This window comes from Dreissena polymorpha, chromosome 2 (genome assembly GCF_020536995.1).
Source record: "Dreissena polymorpha isolate Duluth1 chromosome 2, UMN_Dpol_1.0, whole genome shotgun sequence".
NCBI classification, from domain to species: Eukaryota; Metazoa; Mollusca; class Bivalvia; order Myida; family Dreissenidae; genus Dreissena; species Dreissena polymorpha.
Genome location: NC_068356.1, coordinates 145,572,139 through 145,592,958, shown reverse-complemented (window position 1 = coordinate 145,592,958; position 20,820 = coordinate 145,572,139). Strand labels below are relative to the sequence as shown.

General features: G+C 33.7%; 1 protein-coding gene across 1 annotated transcript in view; it reads left to right on the top strand.

The window, feature by feature from the left end:
* The window catches only part of LOC127870156 (uncharacterized), a 54,283-nt gene that overhangs the window by 9,140 nt on the left and 24,323 nt on the right, over window positions 1–20,820 (top strand). The window contains exon 2 of the mRNA XM_052412813.1: window positions 19,377–19,710. Within this exon, the coding sequence (XP_052268773.1) occupies window positions 19,377–19,710 (334 nt within the window). The remainder of the gene's footprint in view (window positions 1–19,376; window positions 19,711–20,820) is intronic.

Sequence of the window (20,820 nt, the reverse complement as noted above, 5' to 3'; positions counted from 1 at the left end):
TATCGACACCTTCACGTAAAGCAAGGGATGTGAATACGACGCAACCATCGACCTTGATACTAATATGGGTCGCGTTCTGAGAAAACTGGGCAAAATGTATGTGCGTAAAGTGTCGTCCCAGATTAGCATGTGCAGTCCGCACAGGCTAATCAGGGACGACACGTTCCGCTTTTATGACAGTTTTTGTTTAAATGAAGTCTCTTCTAAGCAAAAATCCAATTGAGGCGGAAAGTGTCGTCCCTGATTAGCCTTAGCGGACTGCACAGGCTAATCTGGGACGACACTAAACGCACATGCATTACGCCCAGTTTTATCAAAACAAGACACATATAACGTCTGAGGCTACATGTCCATTGAAATTCATCAAGAAAAAAGAGGCCAGGTCACCGCGTCAGCAATGTCATTTATTAAGTATGGAACACTTTATTGTCAAATAATAGGAAGGATTGTGTTACATGAATAATTTATCATCTAAAAAATCCCCTCAACTTTCGATAAAGCATACATGTGAATTAATTATCTATTTTATTTATTATGTAATGGCATTACATGATTATCGCGACGGACACCGCGTTTAGTTACATTATGTTATTCTAAGGAGGGGAGGCTGTCCGGACTTTTTATGTTAACAGCAATTGCTTAAACTAGCATCAACTACTTTTTTGTAACCGAAGTATTTATCAGCGTAACGTAGGAATGTAAAGTATGTAGGGAACGTATGTATATGTATAGGATCATTTTACCTCAATCAACTTTCCAGTAAACAATTAATGAAATGAATGGGCGGTGCTCTGTGAAAAGGGGGTTGAATGCATGTGCGTAAAGTGTCTTCCCACATTAGCCACTGCAGTCCGCACAGGCTAATCAGGAACGACATTTTCCGGTTGTATGGTATTTTTCGTTTGCTAAAAGTCTCTTTTTAGCATAAACCCAGTAAAGGCGGAAAGTGTCGTCCCTGCTAAGCCTGTGCGGACTGCACAAGCTTATCTGGAATGACTCTTTACGCACATGCATTATATCCCCTTTTCGCAGAGCACGGTCCTAAATAGTCCTGTATGTTAACGATACTGCAAATATGATGGCTGTGGTGATTTCGTATAGGGGGATATTGATGATATCTTTGATGATGATTAGTCTTATCAAGGTACTGTTACATTGCCAACCACTTAATGTTGATGATGATTAGTCTTATCAAGGCGTACATGAGAGTAATAAGGAGACGGAGAGAGAGGAAACGGATCAAAGTACTGTTACATTGCCAACCACTTAATTTTGATGATCGATTATACCTAATATTGACCGCAATATGTCGTTAACTACCAACGTCATTTTTAAACCGAGGTGAGTTGAATATTCATGTTAAATGCGATACATGAATCTCTGTTATTAAAAAGCAGACTAGTTCGTATGTAAAAGTCTTCAGGGAAATAATATCGGTGAAGTACCATGGGTGCTTTTCACAGTATAATACAAGTTTAAACTCTCACAGTCGAGAAAAAGTTCAAGGCACGTTATTAAATAACTTAATAATTTATGCGCAAAGTTGGTTTCTATCGCAGCACATACCACATTTGAAATAAAAATTCGCTTGCAAGACATCTAATTGGACAGAGATTCAATTATATTCCTTTATAAAATACGATTTTTAGCCTGAACTTATATGTGGACTTTTAAGTAAGATATTATCCATTGGATGATTATGAGTTGTTTTATTATTTACTTAATTGTATGTGTCGTCCTCAGTTATCTCCAGGTATCTAGAAAATCACCTCTTTGATGTCATCTAAACTTCAATTAAAAAGTCAATCGGCGATATTTTCAGACGATTTTTTATTTCAAAATTGGATTCCATATTATTTTGCCTATGCTTTCTAAACAAACATGTTACAACAATAAAACTGCGGAAGTCTACACTGTGTATTAGCAACCTGCTGTGGTGATCCCTTTCTTATCCATTTGAGCGTCAAGTTATCTCATATAGATCAGACATCGGCTGGCTCCCTAATATATTAGTCTGACTTGAATTTTCTGTCGTAAAGTATTGTGGTTAGGTTGTCCAATTAAGAAACGCAAGAAGTCATACATGTGTGATTAGAATGTTTGGAAAGACAACTGCGTCTAAATGAAATACATAAATACCATATAGTTCAATCGTTGAGAACAGACTTATGCTACATATATAATATTCCATATGACTGATATGAGGACGCATATAACAGTGCTTAATGTAGTTCAAGTTATATGTACGCACACAAGTATGCAGTTTGATTACACCTTTACATTCATTTACTTGATACTTCATATATGGTTTTCTTTCACGGCAAATACTATAATAAGTGTATAAAAGTGCACGGGAAATGTGATATGCCCTTTTTATTGATTTATAAATTATATCAGCATGACTTCAAACTGTCGTACGTAAATATACAATACTCTACATAAAACATTTGATGTGTTTGATATGCGACTTAAAACTTAAAAAAATCGGTAATTTAAATATAAACGTTTTATTTCAACCTTAATTTTCACGATCGGGATATGCACCGAGCATCTTTAAAAAAGGATATTTCTTGCTACCATTAACGTTGTTTCATAAAAAAATTAAACACATGCAAAAGAGTCAATTGCTTTGGTAAATTAACAACTTTTTTAAAATGTAATTTCGTATTAAATCTTTAAACTAAAGACAGTCACACTTAAGATAATCAATATACGTTTAATATAAATTGAAACAAAGAAAGAGTCAAATAAATAACCTGTGGCATTTGTTTTCGCAGTCTCGTATTGTTAAGCAATAGAAATTACAGTTATCACCATGATTATTAAAGGCGGCTTTATCGCATTAAGGGTCCAATAAACAGGACAATGTAGCATGACACACCGACATCAATCACCTTTCGGCATGAGATGTCATAAAGTACCCAAGGCACCTCTTCCTCCTGCTATGTGACGATATTACCAATCCATTTTTGTAACTTAATTCAATATTTATTTAGTTTTAACGTGGCAGCATTAACATAATATGCATTTAATATAACACAGTACAAATAATACAAAATATATACAGAAATGAAATAAAAAATAAATAAAAATAAAAATGATGATAATATAGATGATGATGTTAATGATGATGATGATGATGATGATGATGATGATGATGATGATGATGATGATGATGATGATGATGATGATGATGATGATGATGATGACGCACGCAGAAAAGCTCGAAAGCACAAACGAACGAACGAACAAACAAATTGACGGACGCATGAACGAACGAACAAAATAACAAGCGAGCGCACGACCGACAGGCCGGCCCGCTCGCTCGCTCGCTGACTGAGTGACTGACTGAGTGACTGACTGACTGACTGACTGACTGAAAGAAATTACGATTGAACGAACAAACCAATAAACGAATGAACAAGCTCACGTACGCACAAACGGAATGAATAGATAGATCAATAAATAAATAAATGAATAAATAAATAAAGAAAGAAAGAAATACATGAACGAATGAATTAACGCATGAATGAACGCATGAATGAATGAATGGATAAATAAATACATAAATACATAAAAATACATTAATACATAAATAAATAGATTAATACATAAATAAATGATTGAATAAAACCCTGTTCTGTTTACAATTATTGATTATTATTTTTCGTATTTCATACTTTAATATAATTAAACTATAAACAAATCCTGTGTTTTCAAAATTATTAATCTATTCACTATCAGTGTGCAATATATTTAATCTTAAAATGTTCTAAATTCATTAAATAAAATATGAATTTATAATCAATATTTCCTTCCTTTCTTCATTTATTTAAGACCTAAAAGGGCGTTTTTCTTTCATTATTTTTCATAAATAATCGAGAAGATCGAGATACTATCCCTTTTCCTTCGCTTCGTTATATATAGATTTTGTATCCAGGCTATCTACAGGCTAACCCCATACCAAATGGTATGACGGTAATACCATTGTCTGTCCGTACAAGCTAACTCCGTTAACCCTAAGGCCTGTTGAACAGACTAACTCGAGTCGTATCGGGTGAGCCGTATGTATTTTATGCTTAATATAAGCAATCCTCGTAGTTTCACAAAATATAACGACAACAACAAAACTCTCCAAGTTATTAATTCGTTTCGATTTGCAACGCTTTATAATGTTCGGGTTTTTAAATCGTCAAAGGATGCATATTATGGCTATTTTAGAGCATGATAAATGTTCAGTATTAGTTTACTATTTCCACACAAATATCATAACTAAAACGAAAATTTGCGAATCTGAAACGACTGTTTTTAATTTTGTCAATTTACCCAAACGTGAAAAGGCCCCTTTAAACAAATGTGTATTTCCTCTGAATAGTCGCTTGTTTTTAATGGCAACTCTATACTGTGCGTATCATACATTTGAACATATTCGGGAAATTTATTTGAGTCGCGTTCTGAGAAAACTGGGCTTAATGCATGTGCGTAAAGTGTAATCACAGATAAGCCTGTGCAGTCCGCACAGTGCACACTTTTCGAAAAATACCATAAAAGCGGAAAGTGTCGACCCTGATTAGCCTTTGCGGACTGCACATGTTAATCTGGGATGACACTTTACGCACATGCATTATGCTCCGTTTTCTCCATTAGCTCATTTTTGAAAATAAAGATATATGTGTTTCAAAGAGGTTTGAATTAATTATTTCGTTTATCATTTTTTATGAACATTACTAAAATTAATTCCTTGATTGAGAACAACTCTGTTTATCAAATCTGACATGCGTGCCGCGTCATGAGACAATTTAACTTGGTCATAATAATAATAATTCGGCCATCGTTACACCTGACCAGATAACAGACCGCCCATGATACACAAATTATAATATCTTATTTTAATGTTGTAATGCCATATATCCATTTTTTCACTATTATACCATGAGAAATGAAACATGACAAATGCAAATTGTCGTGAACAGTTTCCTTTAGCCATGCAGGGATACCGATACAAACAGTTGTTCAGATGGGTACCTATAGCTGTTGAAACTCTATCGGTAAATTTGCCAGCCCTTTTTGTGCGACCAAACATAATGATACTCGGAATATGAGACAGTATATAGCCAGTCTTATATATGTGTGGATAGCTTCCTCTTATGAACTCTTTTTACAGTCTTACATAAATTTCAATTATGGGGTTGAGTTGTAAAAGATAAATCGTGTAATCAATTTAATTGTCGTGATACGTATTGATTTGCTATACGGGTTTGCTTTTGTGCCGATAATAAAAACGCATTATTTTCCTCTGTTTTATCAATACGATATTGGTCAAATGTGTGTAATATTTATGCTCCGTTTATATCTGAGAAAAATTTGTTTACCACTAAATTGTGCATAAGAACAAATGATTTCGTTTTGCAGGGAAATTAAAACGTGTTTCTTGGACATTAACGGAACGCTAGTAAGCAACTCATTTTACAGAGCAACAGACGTCCTCTAAATATAGTTAAACATGTTTAATATAATCACTGGCAGTTGAAGCTTATATCTTTACGTGTAAGGTGCTATAAAGGTATGATCCAACGTTTTGTAATAAATAGACATAACAATTACTATGATAGCATTACATTGGACCACTGGAGGCTTTCGGACTCTCTTATTCGCTGTGTTACTGCACGGAATAAATACAGGTATGTACATGAATAAAAGTGGTTATTTTCAATGTATCATTGTATGTAATAGATAAGATGATATCAATTTCCATTAAATTATTTTATCAAACTTTTACTCTTACATATTTACTCATACATATTGTTGGGTTGATTGCTCACTAAATTTTATATCCTGATTGTACCACACATAGCTTTGATATTTACAAATATTAATTTTGTCGTATGCGTATTCCTTCGTAGAAACGCACTTATATATTTTGTAAGCAATGACTGTATCGTATCGACATAGTGTACGAAATCAGTTGTATTATGTACGTTTACACAGTGTATGGAATTATGCGATGCAATTCTCAAAATCTGATCATTTAAGCATGTCAGATTTGTTTAAATGAATGCACTGAATGACTAGAGAAAAACTACATTTGTGACTTTAAAAACCTCGTGACAGGACACATTTCCTCTACTATAACCCGAAACCTATACATTAAACTAGTTTTGTGAATAAATGTTCTAATTCACTAGGCTAGTAAGACTAGAAAAGCTAGTAAGAGAAGAAAATCATTGATGCGAAGCATATCAGGGGTTCCATTGAACAGATTATATTGCTGTGCAAGTAAACCAATATATATATGGCCTTACTGATGCCTGTCGACATAACATTTGCGTTTCTCATCTTACAAGTGTTATTAATAAACGAATCGCTACTACTTATAGGCAATACTGCGTTGTAACTATTTCGTCAATGATGTTTTAGAATTGTAATATGATATTTTGATATTATGTTCTTATGAATAGGATATTATACTGCCTATTGCTAAGATTCTGCAATAAAATCAAAGAGTAACGAGAGTACGGAATAATTAAGGACTCTCAGACATATAAGTGGCCAAAACTCATTCGTTTTCCCAACTTTTTGTCATAACCATTTAGTTACAAAATTCACTCTTATGAACCTAAATATTGATAAAGCCAGACTTATTTGGTATATATTTAAATATAAGCACTCGCTTCTTGTTTTCTATCCTCAGAAAGCAAGTAAAATACCAATATTTTTTATAATCATTTGAACAATAGCTTTTAACAAGTAACGACAGAAGGAAAATACATACAAACTTCGAGCATATACATTTATGATAAATCGTTCAAAACAAAAGTTATTTTCTCCGCACATATTTTACGTTCCAACTTTAATATTCAGTGTACCAACGTTTGCACAAATGAATATGCGGAAGTTGATAATTTTAGATGTTGCATAACTTTATAAAACATATTGTATGCATATACAACTATAGATAAAAACTGCTAATAAGTATGAATAACATAAATTAAATTAGATTATGACCAAAGATCGTAGTTGTATGCACTTATCTCTTAGACCATTCTGAGCAACGTAAAGTTTGTAAACATCAACATGTAAATTAAAAAAAAATGACGGGCGTAAGCAAATCTCCGTTGTATGCATTTACCATCATATATTGTGTGCGGATGGTGGAGTGTCATTACTGCTTCAATTTAAATAAGCAATATACATTGTTATATCAGCAAATTATTGTTAGACCTATTTACGGGGCTGAATATTTTTTGAGATTGCACACAATTATAGAGTTACACGATCTGGCCTTAAAAAGGAATGTTTGCAAAATTCTTAACCATAATCAATTATAATCAAATCAATGTACATGTATTTGGAAGATAGTTGTGGAAATCGGAAAATAAAACACACAGAGTATGTGGAAAAACGCTTTATTTTTTAAAACAACTATTCATACTCGAGTGTTGTGCGAATGTGTAATTCAAAGAAATACTCTTTAATCGCGTATTTTTCGAGCGGCCGTGCAATAACAATAACTCAACCTATTAAACCAATCTTACATTCGAGTACCTTTACATTTGAAATTAAAACCATTTTAAGATCCAATCAAGCTTCAGGAAAAAGTTGAGTGAGGCAGATCAAATACACCTAAAGATAAATTTAAGCTGAACCAGCAAGAAAACCCTTAGTATACAATGCGGTCTTGTAATTATGGCACTGAACCAATCGCCAAACAGCCAGACACAAAACAAGTGCAACAGACACGACACACGCACAAATATGACAAAACTAGGATCACCGCCTTGGAACACCCTCGGTGCATAAATACTGGAGGTTAAACCGGTTTAATGAGCTCCAAGCTTCAAACTAGGTCAATGAGTATCATCATTAACTGTACATACAGATTAACCTCAGAGCATCACAACTCAAATTAAATAATAGTAAATTTAAGAATACTTGTCAATGTAACAACGATTTAACTTCTCAATATTGTTACATACAGACCAGAGCACCACAACCGTAACTTTCTGATGAAATGAAACTAAACCAAGTATCAACTACGTCTCGTCTTATTTAAAAGCTTAAAATACATTACTTCATATGTGTCTTGTTCTGAGAAAACTGGGCATAATGCAGGTGCGTAAAGTGTCGTCCCAGATTAGCCCGTGCAGTCCGCACAGGCTAATCAGGGACGACATTTTCCGCTTAAACTAGATTTTCTGTAAAAAGGGACTTCCTTAAAACGGAAAATACCATTTAAGCGGAACAAGAACAAGACACATATAGTCTGCACTTGTCGATCAACCTCGGGGAATGTAGGAGGAGGCCTATAGAAGGTTTAAAAAGGCAAAAAGGCAAAGAGTGTTTGCGTAGTCCAACATCACAAATCATCATCGAAACTTTTCAGTTTCTGTAAATTAAGTCGCATTGAAGACGATATTTATACCATTATTGTTTTATAATTGAATTGTGGTGGTAAGACAAGTTTCTTTTTTGTGTGTGGAAAGTGTCGAATTGTTTACTTGGGACCGTTTTGATTGGCCTCCAATCAACGTTATCCACGTTTAAAACAGACTTGAGCAAACCAAATTTGGAAGGATTTTTTAAATAAAATTTGTTAAAGCAGCAAAACCAAAATGAAAGAAATAACAAAGGAAATACAAAAAATAATATACAAAAGTTGTGTTTTATTTTATCAAACACAGTCGTTATTCCTAACAACATTATGAAACACATACACATAATACTATCTTCTCCTTCCTGAGGCATAAATGAAAATCTCATTTTATATACTTTAGACAGCAACACATCAATGCGACTCCTATAAAAGCTTGTTATCACGTTCTTTTTAAATTCTAAAATTTACTTACAAAACCATCTCAAATTTAGAGTGGCATAACTGTTGGCACGTACCACATCCGCTTCTAGGTATGTTTAAGGACTAAGTAATAACTAAGTGGAAACGGTGCGCACAAAAAACGTTGACTTCGCCATCCATATCCGTTTGTTAATTGATTATTTATGTGCTTGAAATTCGAATTTCGCATCAGATTTTAACTATGCACTTAATGAACTTAAATATTGAAAATATAATAACTTTTTTTACATTGCACCGCGATACATCAACATGACATCCTTAATGAGGAATTGGCGTCTTTATGGACTAATATATGTCCGAAAAACAAATCTAGTAACGGTTTATAGATTATAATTATCTTAAACCATGTTCTTATTTCGTAAACGTTTTGTTTGTGTGGTATTACTTAGGCACGTACATTGTGTAATTTATCAATGCCATGTTAGTTTTTTAATAACTCACCCACTCATTCTTTGGTAATGGAAAACGCTGTTAGCCACGTTTGAAACTGCTCGTTAATAACATTTTTGCATATTAAATTTACAAGATATAAAATAGATTTTACTGCGGTTGAAATCGCGTCACGGTGTTAATGTTTCGCTTGATGAATTAGTTTTCGGCACAGACTCGACATCTTTATAACTGCACTGTATGCTTTCCATGGGTTAAAAGTTATTACTTGTAGGCAGGGGATATCACTCGTATCATGCCAACACAGTTTAAGTTTATGTTAAAAACATTTCGGGTAAAAGTCTTTTTACCATGAAAATGCCATAGACTTTTTGGGATTCTCTTTGGGTAGTGTGTGTACACGCCCTAAAGAAAAATAGTGTTATTTATCATGAACACTCGTACTTTCGCCATGTATCTGATTAATAGTAATTTTAACAGTATTGTGACTCGTTTATAATAATTGTACTTCCGATCGTTCATACACATGTAGACATAATGATAAGACTGGGTGCATTTCTTTACAATACATTTATAGTGTAGTGTAACGTCAGTAACTTAGTCAACTGAAATATTGTTACGTTATTAAGCATTAAATGATTTCAAGCATAAAGATAAGAATCTACTTACTCTCGAAGCCAAAAGATGGTTTTCATAGATAGTGTAGTCTTTAAATTTGATCATTTCAAGCTATTATATACGTTACTTTGTAAATGTTAGTTCATTTGAAACCAAGTATAACGTTATGAGCATGCACAAAATAAATCACATGAAACTCATTAGCTGTGTCATAGAAGTCCTCCAAATGCTCCTTCAAAAATTAAAACGAATTTCGATTGATCAATGTCATATCATATTAGGATCATGTCCTTGCCTTTTTTTGTTTTCAGTGTTTTGGTCGCAAATTCTTTCCGTGAGTTGATACTTTAATTTGTTAACCCTTTGCATGCTGGGAAATTTGTCGTCTGCTAAAATGTCTTCTGCTGAATTTCTAAAATTAGCATTTCCTTCGGTTTTTTTCAAAGAATACTATCAGATTAGCAAACAGTTTGGATCCTGATGAGACGCCACGTTCTGTGGCGTCTCATCTGGATCCAAACTGTTTGCAAAGGCCTTTAAAATTCAGCTCCAGCGCTTTAAGGGTTAATACGTGTTGTAATTCACACCTGTGTCTACCCTTTGAAATGTCACTATCTTTCTCGTAAACACCATCTGTGTCCCAACAAGTTTACTTATAAAGTGTAAAATTAACTCAATTTTCACTTAACAATACATTTATTGCAAGTAATGCGCTAGATGTACCCACTTCTGTTTCGGTTTGCTGTAAATGGATTCGTTAATAAGTAGTTCATCTCCTTCACACAAACGATGTGGTTACCTTTAAAATATTGAATAGAACAAAACTCAACAATTGACATTTGTAAGTTTACTTGACTTTTCTACGTATTGTCGTTCACTTTGAATTTTGTCAATACAATGCGAGTGTGACTTTATTGCTTTGGAAAAATATATAGATTAAAGTGGCAAACATGCAACTACAAAGTCATTCATCAATATATACGTGCATTGTACAAAAAAAGTTATGTTAATATATTACCTAAGATAATAAGGAATATTTCAAATCACACTCTCGCACATTTCATCTTAATTGAAAATGAGCTTTTAATGGACATGCATGGATTGTACAGTGTTATCAAACGGAATGTTTATTCTGAATGTTTATTCTCTATTTAAGACCAAACGACAAATACATATATGCAAATAATGCAGTCTGAACACAAAACTACATAGTCTTGAGCAAAACGTCCATCATCTCTGTCTAATATTCGTTCTATGAACAGAGTAGACATTCTTTATGATTGCTTGCCATTGCGTGTTCAGAAGGATTTGTGTAAGAAATACTGCATGATATATTGATGCGATGACCACAAAGCATTAAAACCTTTCTAACAGGACAACATTGTACAATACGTCGCCGTATGTCGTTTACATCCAGCAATAGGATATGATAGGATCTTCCAACGATTGTTAAGTATGTTTGCTACTTTGCTTTTACTTAAGCTGAAAACAATAATAGTGATGGTGGGTGCATAACATCACAAGAAAAACGATACCCCGTCGCGTGTGCTTCTTGTTAGGGAGAAAATAGTGGGCAACATTTCCAATTTCAATTCAATTGCTTAATATATTACACTACAGGGCTTAACACTAACTTTTTCAACGAGCCCATTCGGGCTAGTAAATGCAGAACCTACTAGCCCTGACCAAATCATTCATGTGCCCCGACCAGAGTATTATCAAAACCTTTATATTTATCATTTAACTTGTATTTTCGTGTGCGTGGAGATGCGCAATTATGATTCAATCATTCTTATTAGCTTGCCTTACTGATGCTAATGAATTCCATTATTTATCTACTTAAGACATCTATTTGTAATCTTCACGCCATTTCGGGAGAAATTTTCTTGTTTTTTGTTCCTTATACTTTCTCTTACTTTCCTTGTTCCCTTTACTTTTCTTATCCGTGGAACCCCCATCCCCACCCGTAAAGCTAAACTTAAACAACGACATGAACGTTAAAACCTTTTTACATAGATTGCCGTGGTTGCCGTCTGACAACAAACGGTATGTGAATCTTAAGTGTCGCAAAATAACAAATAACGTGTTACGGTAGTCGTAACAATTGTACAAGGTTAACTCTCTACTAAAAGCCGGGATCGACCATTAATATTAGTTTTGCTAATTTAATTGCGTAAAAAAGATTGTCAAAACACTTATAATAGATCAAACAAATTAAAATTATTTAAAATTGATAAATAAATAATAATTTGTACATTAACTTTGTGTTAATGTCGAGTATTATACCGTCATCAATCCCGGACAATCCTGGACGATCCCGGCTTTTAGTTTAAAACGTATTTTTATCGCGGTCACTTCGAGGTAACCAATCAAAACCGTATCTAGCGGAATTCTGTTTAAAAATAGGAACTGACGTATTTTACCAGGAAAACAGCCGGGGATTTTCTGAATTGTCGGCCTCTTTTTGATTGCAAGCAGGGGGTTCCAAATCTATTTCGAGTTACGATCTGTTTGTAGTCTCCGACTTCACTCTGGGATTTAATTGTCATCGCATCATACTGTATTAAGATTTTTGCATCTTTCAAAAGCTTATTTAAAACGAAGTTTATTTATATAGAACACATAATCGCGCCCAAAATACACACGACCGGTCGGGCATGTTACTGGGACATTGGCTAGCCCGGACCTAGGTACAGGCAGTAAATGTCGTTCGGACGTGCCTTAGTGTTAAGCCCTGCACTAGTTAACAGAATCCTGGTCAAGGTACAATGGCACTATTCCTATTGAAATTATCATATAATTTGATATAATATTTAAGTGGAACATTTTAAATAGTACATTACTCTCTCTAATTTGTCATCGAGTTCTTAATTTATTCAGACCTCGAAAAACTTTCGGATACGCCACGTACCAGTAAACAATTATAACAAATATAGTCATATCTAATTCTCAGCACAATGACCACGTTCATCTAGTTTTTCATTAAATGTGGTATGTATATTTTATTATCACATGCAATACCCTGTTTCTCATGTACTATTACCATTACGAATATTTGTATCTTATACATGTGTTATATGCTTTTTAAGCCTTTTCATTCGCTTATTTTCGTTCGAGTGACCGATCGCATGTTGTTTTTTTTTGCTGAAATGACGCTGCAACGTCAAATGACGTCACGAAATGTATACACCATTTGGGATTTATCATAATGTTTGCGTAAATATTAATTTAATTTGCTCATTCAAAAGCATTTGATAAAAAAGATCTGACACCCGTTGTCCTTTCATACCATTATTTATATACATTTTATAAAACTCGTCCAGGAAATTCGTTAGTAAGCTCGCCGAAGGCTCGCTTACTAACACAATTCCTGAACTCGTTTAATAAAATATGGTGTAATATGACAACTCGTGCCAGATCCTTAATATCCGTAGCGTTGTTCTCATATTTCAACAATTAAATACCTCACGGCATATACTAGTAGTCTACAGCTAACCGGGTAAATATCCCAAGAAGATTTATATCAATGATCTTAAATACACAACAGATTGCCGACTTATAATTTGAACAAAACAATCTTTGAAACTGCCGTTTAACTTGATAGGAGTTGTTCACACAATGATCAAGCGAATGGTTAATAATGCACTAGACTTCTCATCATTGTCTCTGACAAAAGCACGGACAAGATTTGCTCAGAACACGAAACAAGAGTTATGTTTGTAAACGTATGGGCTTTACTGGTATATTTATTTAGAAAACGCTTACTTGTGCATACATTTGCTGTAACATTATGTTCAACATTGATCCTATATTGAACAATGGCTGAACCTCTTTTATCCTGGGATTCGAAAAAGATGGACGAGTTTCTTTATCGCAAATGTGTGGGGAAAAGCAATTTTAGATAATCTTCGAAATGTGTTGCTTTACTGTTTGATGTGAACATTTAGTGAAAATTTAATTTGAAAAGTTTGAAAACAGTAGATTATATTTAAAACTTCAGACCCTCATTAAAATCAAAACACTGTTTCTGCACAATTTCGTGTATCTACATCGTCATAATTTATGCTACTGGAATAAGTTGACGTATTTGCGTAATGTTAAAAAATTATCATAATATATTTTACTGACTTTATTGTACTATGTTTATATTCCAATGAAATAGTCTGATATCATTTGTTTATTTTGTCGTGGTAATTTTCATAACACAATATAACGCGCTAACAACGTGACCGTTGAGGCAAATTTTAAAACAAGATTTGTATATTAAATACAATCTCAAAATTGACTATGGAAAGCATAACAAACGATTGAAATATTTCGAGTGATCATCATACCCGAACGGAAAGACATGTGTAATGTAGTTCCTTGCCATGAGTTTTAATTGGCGAGTTGCACTCTAATCTATAGATTTGTTTTTGGAAGTAAGCCTCGTTCGATAAAATAAATTGACACTAAACAGGTCCCGTAAATGAATCTTTACAACCGATGGTGACATTCAAAACCATTATTTGAAGACAGTTAGTAGATTAAAACTTCCTAAAATTAATGCATTATTATCATTATTGATTAAATGCTAATTGGCTTTAATTACGTCAATATTTATTAAACGCAATAAGCGCAGGGTTGTTCAGGTTTTAACACATGAAATGGAGAAGGTATTTACATTGGTTTGCTAGTTAGATTGCAACTAGTAGACTATTATTGGAAGGAACACAAAGCCGGTCAGTAAATACCAGCTGTCCAGTTAGTAGATTCAATTACAAGAGCATGGTGTAATTCTTCTCAACAGTTCTTTAACTCACCAAGCATGCTTGGATCACAATTAATTAGTTTGTCGGACAATTACAGCAATCCACGATGAAGAAAGTATACGCATATGGTAGTACAATAATTGGGTTTTAGATACACGGTTTCTTCTTGCATATTATCTGCCCATCCTTATTGTCTCGTTTGGATTGAGGTAGTTGAAATGCATGTAATAAACTTAACTGGAAAGATGACAAGTAAATAAATATTAAAGTATATCTGTGCAATAAAAGATATATTAGATGTAACGAAAGTGTAACACCGGTTGCATCCGTATGACTTCTTTTTTATCATCTCACGAAGGTCCCTTATTTGACGCAATCGACCTTTTGCCTTACAGGACAAAACAGGAAAACAACAATTAACAAAACTGGCGCCATCGTCTTTGAATAATAAATATAAAGCATATAATTGGGGGTTTTAACCGGTTTAATTAAATGCAAACCTCATACTTTGATGACGTTCTTTCATCTTTATCTGGAAAATGTTGGATATGCCTGGTAGCAGTTTTCAGGAATGGACAATTTGTAGGAAAGACAAGAAAATTCATATTCTAGCAGATTCTTATCATATTCATACATGAGATTATGATGGTCTTAAAATATTGTACAACTAACATCGGTGTTGTACAAGATCTAGATATGGCAATAAAAAAATCAATCATAATAAAGCAGACAGGAAAGATAACCGGTCTGATTTACACATGTCGCTGTAAATAGTTGCTTTAATGCGTTTGGATATTAAGAATACTGTTTGCTGTCCCAGTTATAAAAAATATGCTCTTCATATCGTTTAAAGTCTTTTTTGCAATACATACACACCCTGTTTAGTTCCTTGATTCCATTAGTTGGCTTAATCTGGACTAGGGTCACTTGCAACCAGTTAAACTGCCTTTATAATGCCGAAAAGCACTGCGTTTTGGCTGTTTGGTTTATAGTTAGGCTATTTAGCTATTAGGTGTATTGTTAAAATTATACCAATTTGGTCTGCTAGACGTACGACTGTATTATTTACGTACGAGAATTGCAATCAAGTGAACGTAATTAGACATGATGCTAAGTAGCCATTAATCGATATTATGCCATAATCTGTATCAATATATACTTTTGTCAGCAAGAATTATTTTATAGCATCTATGTAAAGGTTTTTTTTCTTTTCAGATTAGGTATGATATTTACTTTGTGTAGTTTTTAAAATGATTAAAAAAATCATATTGTCGGTTTTGTCTTTGGAAAAATATTTTGTTATTGTCTTTAGCATATAACGCAATATGTGTTTTCTTTTTTGTGGAATCCCATAAACTATTAAACCCAAATTGAAATAAGCCTCGGCGTAAGCCGTTGGAAAGTGAAAGGGCCCGTACACCTTCAGTGTTATGGTAAATAACCGAATGAATGAAAACGAAAAGAAAATGTATGTTGACATCTTGTATGCTAACGATAACGATTCAATATGTGTAAAGGATGGTCAGAGGTCGCTTATAGTAATATCAAAATAACATGGTGAAATAGTGAGGATTAAAACAACCTCAGATAAAACAATATTCATTTAATTTACTTTCTTATTGTATATATTATTATTTGCAATTGCGAACATTAAAAAACATAGTTTAAAATATAATCCTTTGAGAATTAATAATCATTAAATTAGTATTTTTCTTAAGCCGTTTTTCGTTTAACCAGTGTTTATCTAGCATCGATTATGCTGTCAATGGAAATAAATACATCATTAACAATATATTATTTCCAGACTAAAATGCAAATCGAAAAAAACATTTTTAAGGAAATTAGTATCATATAAACATAAGGTCAGTATCAATTTAATGTAACTTATTATAGAACAGAACATAACTTGAATTACGACTTGTACATAGTACATCGTCAGTCTACACATGTAATAATTAATATATCAAATTATAACGGGACATTGTATAAGACGCGAACCGGGAGCGAATATTCAATATAACCGTGCGTCAATCAAATTATATAATGTGTGTGTTCCTAAAAAATGCAGCTGTGTTTTCGAAAAACCCTTTAAAACTTATAAACGGCAGATGGGTATAAAATGTTTTTAATCATTAACACTTGATTTTTAAATCATAAACTTAGAAATCACTTGTGTGTTATTTAATGTTGTTTTTTAATTTCCGTTATGTATAATTTATAACATAAGCAATATACATGTAGAATCATTTTTACCCTCTTGGTTAGTAATGGCTTACAACGCAAAAAGGAATGTGATATAGAGTGTGTATCAGACTTATGGCATATATTAGGTCTATTTTTTTACAACTACCCATATATGATGATTTTGTATTTACCGGTTAACTTTACGCAATCGTCAATAACAAATGCTACTGTTGAATATATTTGTTATATGTCCAGCTAGTCTAAAACTGTTTACTATTTCAGAACTAGGTTAAAAGTGTGTTAACATATAATCAGAGTGAAAGTCAACAGTTAAACACGTATAAATGATAAGTCCGATATCTTAAGAGCATATAATTAGATATCAACAACAGAATGAATACTCGTCCACGTAACTTTGATGAAAACGTCAGTGTAATGAGATTACCTCACATGTATGCGAATATCCATGTCTTCAATAAACAACCATTAACACTACATTCAGAAGATAACAGCTATTGTAACATCTTGCTATTAGATTATAACGGTACACAATATTAGATTATGTCAGCTCTCCACCTGGAGTTAATTTGTCAGGCAGCATTAATGATCGGCTTAGAAAGTGCAACAGACGGTAACAAAGTATTTAAAATCAACAAAAGCTGCCGTTTCCATGATAAGTTATTCTTTAAAAGGATAAATTTCAGTTAAATATTTCAAACAATATTTTAATTCTATAAACTATCGTGCAGAAAAATGTATTTAAATTCGGGTGATACCAGTACATAAATACACAACCGATATTAATCAACAACAATTCAGGATCTATATAATTGACTGATGTAACTTCATTTTCACGGACATTGGTTTTCATATAAATAACACATATTGGCATAATATTTCTCTTATCAGCAGTTTAAGTGATATCTTACCCTTCTATTGCCGTATCGACTTCATTGGCGCTGTAGTTAATATTTCAGAGGTTTCTCTTGTAGTAATTGTTAATATCTTTGTCTTTGTTAATCAATACAATGTCAAGAAAGACGCCAGAAGACAGGAAAATTATTTGTGATGCTAGAAGACCAGGATGCGTGCGTTATGTACGGCGTCGCTCTGTCCGGATTGAATTATCGCCTTGCATGTTGTTGACATTGCTGTGAAATGTGTTGTTAAATAGTTGCAACAGCAGATGGGCACCTCAACACTTCTTTTCGTCCGTTTCGTTCGAATGGAGAAAAAATATCCTATGTTTCCAGTAACTTTTATTTAATTATATGTGAAACATAGCAGCAAAGAATCAGTGATACTTTAACACATTAAGCAAGGTTTTAATAACAATAATAGTAATTATACTAGTGGTAGTAAAAGTAGAAGTAGTAGTATTAGTAGTAGTAGTAGAAGTAGAAGTAGTAGTATAACTTGTAGAAGTAGTAGTAGAAGTAGTAGTAGTAGAAGTAGTAGTAGTAGTAGAAATAGTAGTAGTAGTAGTAGTAATAGTAGTAGTAGTAGTAGTAGTAGTAGTAATATTATTATTATTATTATTATTATTAGTAGTAGTAGTAGTAGTAGTAGTAGTAGTAGTAGTAGTAGTAGTAGTAGTAGTAGTAGTAGTAGTAGTAGTAGTAGTAGTAGTAGCAGCAGCAGCAGCAGCAGAAGTAGTAGTAGTACTACTAGTAGTAGTAGTAGTAGTAGTAGTAGGAGTAGTAGTAGTAGAAGTAGTAGTAGTAGTAGTAGTAGTAGTACCGGTAATAGTAGTAGTAGTAGTAGTAGTAGTAGTAGTAGTAGTAGTAGTAGTAGTAGTAGTAGTAGTAGTAGTAGTAGTAGTAGTAGTAGTAGTAGAAGTAGTAGTAGTAGTAGTAGTAGTAGTAGTAGTAGTAGTAGTAGTAGTAGTAGTAGTAGTAGTAGTAGTAGTAGTAGTAGTAGTAGTAGTGGTAGTAGAAGTAGTAGTAGAAGTAGTAGAAGTAGTAGTAGTAGTAGTAGTAGTAGTAGAAGTAGTAGTAGTAGTAGTGGTAGTAGTAGTATTAGTAGTAGAAGATGTAGAAGTAGCAGTAGTAGTAGTAGTAGTAGTAGTAGTAGTAGTAGTAGTAGTAGTAGTAGTAGTAGTAGTAGTAGTAGTAGTAGTAGTAGTAGTAGTAGTAGTAGTAGTAGTAGTAGTAGTAGTAGTAGTAGTAGTAGTCGTAGTAGTAGTAGTAGTAGTAGTAGTAGTAGTAGTAGTAGTAGTAGAAGTAGTAGTAGTAGTAGTAGTAGTAATAGTAGCAGTAGTAGTATTTGTAGTAGTAGTAGTAGTAGTAGTAGTAGTAGTAGTAGTAGTAGTAGTAGTAGTAGTAGTAGTAGTAGTAGTAGTAGAAGTAGTAGTAGTAGAAGTAGTAGTAGTAGAAGCAGTGGTAGTAGCATTAGTAGTAGTAGTAGTATAAGTAGTAGTAGTAGAAGTAGTAGTAGTAGTGGTAGTTGAAGTGATGGTGTCGGTGGCGGTTGCGGTAGTAGCGGGGGTTGTAGTTTTAGGAATAGTTGAAATTATATTTTTATGAAACGATACGTAGCACTTGTCATACATTATAGTTTGTTGTGTTTTTTTATTGCAGCAACGGCGGATGGGTGTAATTTCCCTGAGTACGCTCAAAGTCCTCTGGACGAGTATGGCGAACCCATGGCATGGCACACGAGGGTATGGTGGCTCAACCTTCGCCATGAACCTAAACTCCGAGAAATGCAAGAAATCTACGTCCAGAAATCTCAAATCTGGAGCCTGCGACAGAACAACAAATTGTCTTGCGACCGGAAGTCCAAGCGAATGAACCATCGGGCGATTTCGTCGTTCTTTGGTTCTTGTTCGGAAAAGTTTTTGCTTTACAACAGGACTTGTCTGACCGAGGAAAGGTTTAATCGATTCCGTGTGATACAATACGGACCGGGCAGGTAGGTAACCATTTTTAAAATTAACATATATATACATTTGTAATGACGCAAAAGAAAGAAAATAAAGATATATTATGATTTTAATTTAAGTTTGTTTACATACCATAGTTCTTAATAAACATTATTTTAAAGATGCAAAACGATGTTATGAGCAATTCTATCAATTGCCCTTGTTCTACAATATTTCATAATGTTACAAATTCAACGTTTATGTTCCAAATAGTAATTTGACCAATCAAATATAAACAAAGCAAAACATTAATTCTATAAGCAGTATTGATGAACAACTCTTTAATCAAAATGAATTTTTACACACCCTTTTAAAAGTAGAATGTTACCAAACATTGCATAATTGTGTTTGGTGTGGCAAATCAATACTATATGCTTAATTTATCAATTATATTGTACATTTATAGTCAGTATTTCCATTTTTTAAAAGACGAGAAAGTAGTCTATTTTTCATTTATTTCACTCAGTCTCGACCTGGTTGGCATAAATTATTCATATATTATTCTATAAAAGGACCAGCGATTTCCTGTTTGTGTTAGCAATGTTTAGCAAATTTTTTAAGGAACTGCTGACCAGTATCATGTTAATTAAACTGCCTTACCAGCATGTCGTCTCGACCGCCCCAGGGGTTTATACTCCTATTTATTAATATCGAGTAACTCGTGTTTTTATTACTGATAGAAGTTTTGCATGACTTTTAATTTACCGTTTTAACAGATTTACGTTGATTTTCATACCGACTGCACGGTAAAGCCCCAGCCCCATATAGATGCCAGATCAACACGGATCATATTCGGCATGATCCGGCATATGAACCATGTAGCCGCGTTGTAGCTCCGTGTCGATCCTTGTTGGTCCTGGAAAGTTCGGAAATGTCCTTGGGGCTCCGGCAGTCCAACACGTCAGTTTTGAAAAATTCAAAACAGCCGCGTTGATCCGCAACGATCCAAGACGATGGCAGCATACGGGATGATCCGGGATGGTCCTCGGACTGCCGTACTTTGGTTGTTCAACATATGCCCGGACTCCAGATTAAGCTCTGCTGCGTTTGAATTCGAGATACCTGTCTTCTTTGCCGTGTGATAGCATTTTATCTTGTTC